This window comes from Fundulus heteroclitus, chromosome 19 (genome assembly GCF_011125445.2).
Source record: "Fundulus heteroclitus isolate FHET01 chromosome 19, MU-UCD_Fhet_4.1, whole genome shotgun sequence".
In the NCBI taxonomy this organism is placed as follows: domain Eukaryota; kingdom Metazoa; phylum Chordata; class Actinopteri; order Cyprinodontiformes; family Fundulidae; genus Fundulus; species Fundulus heteroclitus.
In genome coordinates this window covers 11,234,990-11,244,419 of record NC_046379.1, presented here as the reverse complement: position 1 = coordinate 11,244,419, position 9,430 = coordinate 11,234,990, and the positions used below count along the sequence as shown (strand labels likewise).

The 9,430-nt window shown below is 38.8% G+C and overlaps 1 protein-coding gene across 3 annotated transcripts; it reads left to right on the top strand.

Moving 5' to 3' along the window:
• Positions 1 to 461: 461 nt before the first annotated feature.
• LOC105938403 (ras-related protein Rab-15) lies at positions 462 to 8,999 on the top strand. Of its 3 annotated transcripts, none has more exons than XM_012880129.3 (7): positions 462 to 681; positions 4,546 to 4,606; positions 4,710 to 4,770; positions 4,848 to 4,925; positions 5,041 to 5,130; positions 5,583 to 5,648; positions 8,110 to 8,999. In XM_012880129.3, the coding sequence occupies exons 1-7, from the start codon at positions 591 to 593 to the stop codon at positions 8,260 to 8,262; spliced, it is 600 nt and encodes a 199-aa protein (XP_012735583.2). In that variant the 5' UTR covers positions 462 to 590; the 3' UTR covers positions 8,263 to 8,999. The 3 variants fall into 3 exon arrangements, with proteins under 3 accessions (XP_012735583.2, XP_012735580.2, XP_012735581.2); XM_012880126.3 differs by having other exon boundaries at positions 462 to 714; XM_012880127.3 differs by having other exon boundaries at positions 462 to 714; positions 5,583 to 5,664.
• The last annotated feature ends 431 nt before the right edge of the window (positions 9,000 to 9,430 follow it).

Here is a 9,430-nt window from a genome sequence, read left to right as displayed (position 1 = left end):
GGGTCTAAAAAGAAAAAGAAAAACAACATACTCAAAATATCTCTGATCAGTTTCTTCGTTGTGGGTGGCAGAGGAATGTCATATAAAAGTGTTGTTTGGATGTAAAATTGAAAGAAAATCAACACAACTGCTGAAGTGAGTTTGATCAATTGCCCAGAAAATTGTGGTTTAAAGACGCAGGGTTTGTGTTGCATTTTAAGCTATAGAAAATTACATTCGAACCGAAACAGAGAACTATAAAGTGGACGCTCAAAGGTGCTCCAGTAGTACAATAGTGCATAGTTATATTTCAGGAATTAAATAAGCTTGGCAATAAATACTTATTGCATGCACCTGTAGTTAAATGGCATTTTGTTTTAAATGAGAATCTAATCAATAAATCAATGTGGTCCCATTTAAACAGTTTTGATATATATATATATATCGATCAAACGAGTGAACAAATAACGAGATCACCACTCCGCTGCGCTGACGGGGACTTTTGACGGACGGAAGCGGGATGTCCGACGCGCCCTGAAGGCAGCATCAGATCCAGAAGCTGGCAGATGGATTAGGTGCTGTTCTGTGTCATGTTCTAGTTTTGGGTCATCATGGCTAAACAGTACGACGTGTTGTTCAGGCTGCTCCTTCTCGGAGACTCCGGAGTGGGGAAGACCTGCATGCTGCGCAGGTTCGCCGAAGGTGAATTTGATCCCTCGCATATTTCCACCATCGGTAAGACGAGAAAAGTCATCGGACAAGTTCTTCGCGACAAACTTAACGCGTTCAGCCACAGGATTAACTAGAAAAACACAGCTGCACACCCGGTGCCGAACAACTAGGTGTTATAATTTAGTTTAACTTTATTTATTGTGTAGTTCATTTGTTGGTGTAAGAGACTGCTTCAGGTTCTGCTGGGAATGTTTTGGTTTTCTAAAATGACTCCTGACTCTGGAATTATGAAAGACTTGGAGGAAAATTAAGGTCTAAAAGAAATGCATTCATTTCTCACTTTGATTCTTTATTCTGTATGTGGATTTATGTGCACATTAGGCCACCGTGTCACTATTGGGCCTTTTATTTTTCTCTTTTTTTCAGTATTTATTCGTTTAAAAAGTGTGTCTGGTTGTTTTTTTCTTTTAATGTACTTTGACTAAAAAGGAAAGTTCTGCGGTTTATAGTGTGGAGCATTGGGCAGAGTTATTAGTGTCATGAGACCAAGAGGGTGAACCCAGTTCAACATTGGATTAAACCCAGTTATTTGAGCATCTAGTGCCCTGCAAAAGTCTTTATACACCATGAACAGTTCAGGATTTGTAACATTAGTTCAGTGAACTTTCATGTATTATAGAGATTTCATGTGACAATCCAACACCCATACAGAATTTATTTATTTTTTCATTTCAATAAAACTCTAAGAAGTATATTCCGCCCTACGCGCTAATCACCCTCCAGCTTGAAGTCTCAAACATTTCCAATGAAATTGCAAAGAACTGTCGCTGTGAAAATCTGGTGGAGGCAAACCCCAAATTAACTGCAGCTGTGTGTGCAGCAAAAGGTGGTTCTAATAATTCTTCGACTCAGGGGGGCTGAATTTGGAATGTAAATCACCAGATTCATCACGATGCGATGTTATCACTAAGTCTGTACTTTCATTAAATTAAATAAATCGATATAATGCGATATCATACCATCTAACACAATTACTTACACTGATATCAATATATATGATTTGACTATTTTACCTCTAAGCGCTTATCAGACATTTAAATCAAAAAGAGTGCATTAATAATAGATCACCTGTTAACTATAGTCTCATGCCCTGTGAATTTCAAAATTAAGGTGTATTTTAAAAATGACGATATAGCTTGTTTTCATTTTGTATCAGTGTATTTGGATCATTAATCATTTAATCAGCATTTTGATCTGGATCAATGTATCGGTACACCCATAGACTGAATGCAAATAACCGCTATACTTTGATTTTTTTTCTTTTTTCCTTTTTTAGAAATGATGAAAACTTTATGCCTCTCAATAACCCACCTCCTTTTTTATAGGTCAAGTATATTAAATCCCAACACAACACAGTGCTTGGTAGTAATTTGACAAAATAGGAAAATTAACACATTTCAGTGAATGAATAGATTTGCAAGGCAACGATTATTTGTATTGTTCGCCTGCTTTATGTTTGCATGAGGGAGTGGTAAGATATGCAAAGTGATTGTTTGGACAGCATGCATCTATGCCCAGAAGGGCCTTTTTTATCTTTCATGGGTCAGAGAATAGACTTGGTTTGTAATATTTTACTTGACATGGTTACATGGTTCCTTTTACATAGCGGATTTCTTTCTAAAATGTTTGCATACATAAAGAAGCTACATTTGGTGTCATAATTGAACATGAAATTATCTTCAGAAAGCACACTGGGACACTAAAGATCCACTTTGACCTATAATGCAAGCGGGGAAGTCTGATTTTGTTACATCCCAGTCATGTTTTCAGCAAACAGCGGAAGGACAAACATTCAGAAAGCAAGAACACCTATTTTTGAGACCACTTAAGAACATTATAAGGAACTCTGCTCTGCTGAATGCAAACTGTAAGGAAATGAAGAGGGGGGCTCAATTCTAACTTGTGCAGGTTTTAAAGGAAAACGTTTCTCTTTTTTTGGACGGAACCTTTAGCTGTGGCTGACAGGACTGTGTACAGCCTTTGTTTTGATATAAATCGGTTATACTGCAGGCTGTGCTGCCCAGCCAGCCACATTTCTCAGCTCTTCTCTTCATAGTGTCACCTAGCAGAAACAGTGTTGCCTTTTAAATCACCACGTCTCCATTAGTAGCAGATAGACAATGGTGACTCTGAGCAACATTTTTGAAAATCTCACAAATTAGCTTATGTAAAGTCACACACAGGCATTTTTCCACCGATTAACGAGGGTGATCCTTTACATTATGTTTACTGATTATTTTGTATTGTGCTTAAACTTACAACTACAAGCCTAGAATGTCTAAAGGCTTAACCAAAGAGTTAACTTTCTAAGGGAAAACTACTCCTGATCTTCTCATTTACGCAGTTTGCTGCACATATTTCCAAAATCATGCAAAAGGCTTGTTTGCTACACACTTAGAAAGTCTTCAGGTTCCTGCTGTTGAGAGATAAATCAAAAGACAGATCAGAGCAGCCCATGACTAGCCAGTATGGAAGGTTGAACAAAGCAGTTTTTTTTAAACAGAGTTTCAAGTTGTCAACAAAGTTTTAAGGATTTTATCAAAGGCTCAGAATTCAACTGAACCTCGTTCCATTCAGTTTATTTACATTGTGGCAGTTCACAGCAATTATCATGTCAAGGCACCTGAGACAAGACATAAATCAAATTTATATACAGAAATACTGAACACTGAATTAATTTCAGCTAAAGTGGTAAGACTAGTTATTGGTATGTATGAAATCTTTCTCTGTTCGAAAACATAGCTCTTGCCTAACCCTTTTTCTTTTGTTTAATGAGGGAAAAACAAAGTTAATTTTATTTACCTGTAATTAAAACACTTTCTGCACATTTAACAGGATGTTCTAATTTTTTTCACCATAACTGTGCACATGCTGCAGTGTGATCCTGGTTATAATACAATTCAGTCCAATTATGTTCCAAATGCCATTTGGTCAATTTAAGGAAGCTCAGCCAATTGCACCAATTCACCGACTTTGCAGCAATCCTTCCTCCTGTATCAGCATATGGTGACATTAGATGGTTGATGCATTGTGTCTTTAACTTTGCAGCAATCCCTCATTCTTAATGAGCATTTACTGACATTAGATGGTTGATGCATTAAGTCGTAAACTTTGCAGCAATTCCCCATTCTTAATGAGCATTTGGTGACATTAGATGGTTGATGCATTGAGTCATTAACTTTGCACCAATCCCTCTTTCTAAATGAGCATTTGGTGACATTAGATGGTTGATGCATTGCGTCTTTAACCTTGCAGCAATCCCTCGTTCTTTATGAGCATTTAGTGACATTAGATGGTTGATTCATTAAGTCATAAACTTTGCAGCAATCCCCCATTCTTAATGAACATTTGGTGACATTAGGTGGTTGATGCATTGAGTTGTTAATTTAGCAGCAATCCCTCTTTCTGAATGAGCATTTGGTGACATTAGATGGTTGATGCTTCAAGCCCTTAATTTTGCAGCAATCCCTTTTTCTGAATTAACATTTGGCAACATTAGATGGTTGATGCATTGAGTCGTTAACTTTGCAGCAATCCCTCTTTATCAATGAGCATTTGGTGACATTAGATGGTTGGTGCTTCAAGCCCTTAACTTTGCAGCAATCCCTCCCTCCTAATGAGCATTTGGCAACATTAGATGGTTGATGCATTGAGTCATTAACTTTGCAACACTCCCTCTTTCTGAATGAGCATTTAGTGACATTAGACGGTTGGTGGCATAGAGTTAACTTTGCAGCAATCCCTCACCACAGAGCACCCATCAGTATATTTGTTTTTATATTTCTCTTTCTGTTATCAGTGACAAAAATTCTTTCTTCCTGGTTTCATTTTTAGGAGTTGATTTTAAAATGAAAACAATACAGATCGATGGACTCAGGGTTCGAGTTCAAATCTGGTATGTTGTGGAATGTTTACACAGAAAGCAACTGCACATACAGATGCTGGCACCTATAATGTAGTGTTATCTGATTGCTTACGTGTGTTTTACTCCTGTGCAGGGACACAGCTGGACAGGAACGCTATCAGACTATCACCAAACAGTACTACAGGCGGGCCCAGGTATAGAGAAGCACAGCTTAACTTATATTTACCAAACATACCTCCATTCTTTTTTTTCTTTTCTTTCCTTTTAACAGGGTATCGTATTTGTGTATGACATCACAGACCTGCCGTCTTTTAAGCACATAGCTAAGTGGGCCGGTGATGTAGATGAAGTGAGTGCTCTAATTTAACTTTGTCACACTTGCTGCACAGTGACAAGTTGATGAAGCCCTTTATACCCTCTTGTCTGCGTCAATTTTTATTTATTTATTTATTTATTTTTTGTAGTTCGCCCCAGAGGATGTACAAACCATCTTGGTGGGAAACAAAGCTGATGAGGAGTTAAGGAGACAAGTTACGACAGACCAAGGAAAAAAGGTTGAATTTTATTATCTGTTTTTCTAGTTTTGGGAAGGTTGATTTTAAGATGTGGAGAAGAATGTGCACAATTACATAAATTACAATATTATTAAAAGGTTAATTTATTTCAGTAACACAATTCACAGTGAATTACTTTATATAGTAGATTAATTAGATACACTGACTGATGTTTTCCTTCCTTTATTTCTGTAAGTTATGATGATTAACAACTAATGAAAACACGACATTTAAGATCAAAATCAGACCAACAAAAAGATTAATACAGAAATATGGGCTAAATGAAAAGTATGTTCAATACCTGATGAAGGATGTTATCTTCAAAATAATCTGAGAAACAAGTCTCTTGTGTTTTCCTTTTATTTAGCAACTTAATGTGTTTTTATTAAACCTGTTTGTGGAAAAATATATAATTAAATGGCTTTCCATCCTGATTCTCTTGAATCAAACAGCTAGCAGAAACCTATGGGATGGAGTTCTTTGAGGCCAGCGCTTCCACCAGCACCAACATCAGTGAGGTACTGCTGTTCCAAAGTAAATCTGTTACATCATTTATATGCATACAGTGCTTTAAAAAAGTATTGACACCTCCTTACTGTTTTTCACATTTTGTCAGGTCACAACCTCAGACCTCAATGTATTTTATTGGGATTTTACCTGATAGACCAATACAAAATAGTGCATAATTGGGATTTGGTAGGAAATTTATGACTTTCAGAAGATTTTACAAAGAAATATCTGAAAATTAACATGTTTACTTGTATTCAAACCAGTGCATGAGAAAAATAATTTGCTGAAAATTGGCATGCGCATATGTATCCAACCTCTTTGCTATGAAGCCCCTTAAAAGTTCTGATGCAACTAACGACTTTTAAAAGTCCCATAATTAGTGAATTACAGTCAACCTGTGTCCAATCTAAGTGTCACATGATCTGTCAGTGTAAACACATCTTTTCTGAAAGGCCCCAGAGGCTGCATCACCACTAAGCAAGGGGCGCACAATGAAGGCCAAGGAGCTATCCAAACAAGCCAGGGACAAAGTTGTGAAATACAAGTCAGGGTAGGGTTACAAAAGAATATCCACATTGTTGATGTCCCCTGGAGTACGATCAGATCTGTTGTCTTCAAATGGAACACACATGGTACCACAGCAAAGACGTCAAGAGAGGGCCAGAACTCACAGACCAGGCAGGGAGGGCATTGTTCTGTGAAGCAGCGCATAGACCAAGACTAACCCTGAGGGAGTTGGAGAGCTCCACAGCAGAGACTGGAGTCAACCTGTGTCCATAGGACACTGCATAGAGCTGGGCTTTATAGAAGAGTGGCCAGAAAAAAGCCATTACTAAGCTTTAAAAGTAGAAGGTATGTTTTGAGTTAGTAAAAAGGAACGCAAGTAACTCCCCAGATGCATAGAGGAAGATGACCACTAAGGAAAACGCTATGTCTAATGCATTATCTCAAGAACACCATCCTCACACTGACACATGGTGGTGGCAGTGTCATGCTGTAGGGATGTTTTTAGCTAGCCTCGTGAGACCATCCTGATCTCGCGAGCTTTCAAGGTTTCACTCGCAGATCAGTCTGGCTACTCTCCGTTAAAGAAAATTTGGAGCCGTTCACCAAACGAACGTCCAATCAGCGTTGGTTTTGAGGCGGGTTGAGGTGTGACGCAACAAGAAGCGCGACAGTTCAGTCTAATGAACATGGCGGCTTCAGCCGACGAAACTAGCGTTAGCGTGGCTATCGAGCAAGTTTTATCGGAATTACAGAGTATTTCTTTGCTGAGCTAACGAGCCTTTACCTGCAGCAGCAAGAGTAGCTTGGCTTGTGGTTGTGTTTTCGTCGTCGCTCAACATGCTTTGCGACGAAGCATGTTGACGAGTACGTCATATGCTTCGTTGATCTGATTGGTTTATTTGGCCCGTCTATCACAAACATAGGCCAATCAGCTAACCAGTATTTTCGCCCCTTCCCAAAATTACTTCAACGGAAGGTTTCCAGATGGATATGCGGAGCAAATCCATCTGGCAGAGTCAGGTAAGTTTTTAGCAGCAGGGGCTGGGAAACTAGTCTAAGTCAAGGGGAAGATGGATAGTGCTAAAAACAGGGATATTCTTGAGCAACACCTGTCAGTCTGTGATCTGAGAATGGGCAAGCCGTGTGGAGCTCGGCGGTACTACATCCATCTGGCGACGGTCAGGTTCGGCGATCTCTTCTCTTCTGACATTTTCGTTGATTTGCGTGAGGGGGCTGTGCTTATACGTTATGTCACGCACAGAATCGTGGGATACCTAAAGGGTTCTTAGCGCCAGTAAGGGACGTCGTGGAGTTCCTAGGCAAAACTAGCCGCGGGAGGGAGCATACAGGCTACTTTTCCTACCTTCTTCCTTACTGACTGCACTATTCGGACAGCACTTATCATGGCGACCACTGACGCACTTCCGCTTTGGCTAAAGAGTCCCTGTTCTGTAAGGGTATTTGGATTGAGCCATTGTGTGGGACTGCATTTTATTCAGCCCCAGAATTTAGACGATTTCATGCATTTTGATTGGTTCGCGGGTTTCAGAAGGGGGCTCGCACAGGGCATTGTCATGCAAGAACCGTCTTCACACAAAATATTGCATTTAAGTTAAAACAATTTCTGTGTAATTTTTTTAACAATTACTTTCTTCCTATTCCAATAGGATTGGGTTCCCTGATGTTGTCAGGCAGTGCGTTGCACTGGTTTTGATTTAGGGGTATCGGAAATAAAATAATACTTTTTATAATACGGACTGAACTAAGACTTTCATTTGGAAAATGTGGAGCTAACAACATTATTTTCTCCTCTACATTTATGCAACACTGGTTGAAACCATACACCCCCACAAGATACACTGAAATTTGTAGTTTTAATGTGACAAAATGTGAAAAAGTTGAATTGTGTAAGAATACTTCTGCAAGGCATTATACATTTTTCCACCTTTTTTGTTCTTGCAGTCATTCATCCGTGTGACAGAACTGGTGCTTCAAGCTCAGAAGAGAGACATGGACAACCTGTTTGGGTCTCTGGACAACAATTTGGATCAGGCAGCTCTGCAGGAAGAGAAGAGCAGTCAGGATAATGATGCTCAGAGGACTTGTGCCTGTTAAAAAATGAAGTCTGTCACAGTGCCTTAGCTTGCAGGTCAAGGATACTAGACTTTTTAACCTGTTTTCTGACACTTTAAAACTTAAAGACATGTTACCCAGGAAGGGGCTGCATTACTTTAACTTTTTTAAATGACAGGGCGACAGATGCAGTAAACAACAGTTGCCAGCAGAGGGCCAGTCTGGCAGAATGATCAGGGAATCTTACTGCCAGATAAAAGTAATCAACTCGTTACCTTTTCTCTCTTCAAATGCAGAGCTTTACCATATCTCTGCATAGTTTACTGACTTTAGTCACTGTTTGCTTTCTTTGCCCTTTTTTATTACTAGTTGATGCTCAGTGGAAAGTTTACATCCATATTTTTGCACTGGAGTGACAAAGATGGGAACAAAGAGGTCAGAGCACAGGTCTGAATTATTAAGTTCTGGAAACTCAAACCAAGAGCGGGTTTGTTTCATTCACTCTATGGACTTTCACCTCAACGGAGACACATCTGTGCCATTCGGAAGGATATTTATCAAAAATGCTGCTTGAAGTACTCATTCTGAATAGCAAAAACATAATGTGGTTCATTGAAATTGTGGTTTTGCTAAGTATGAGGTGTTTATTGAGACTCGGATGTCTGATTTTAGGAAAAACGATCTAGTTTGTGGCAAAAATTTAAATAATGTATGTTAACTGTAAATGGTAAATTAAAAATAAATTATATATGGAAATATTCATGTTTAAACAAAACACACTGGCACTCTGAACTTTGCCGAGTTATTTCATTAGGACTGGAGTAATGTTAGGCGTACATGGAGCTCTGGCACCAGCCTCATGTATTTTTCATCAGATGCTGGGAGACGCAGGTGAATGTTTAATTTTTGATGACTAAGAAAGTTGATACATGCACCAAGGCATGCCAAAAAACCAAACACAGCGAATAACACTGGGTAAAACTGGTTCCCCAAAAATCCAGCTAACTAAGAGGATGCAGTGCCTTGCCAATTAATTCAATCATACACTATTTTGTGAACTTTCAAAACACTTCTTTATGTTATCTTACCACTTTTTGAGCCATATAACCGTAAAATTCTGGCTATTTTAATAGGGTTTTATGATTTTTTTATTTTTTTTTAAAAAGCAACACGAGTAGTGATAAATTATGAAGTGGAGGGAAAATCCAAA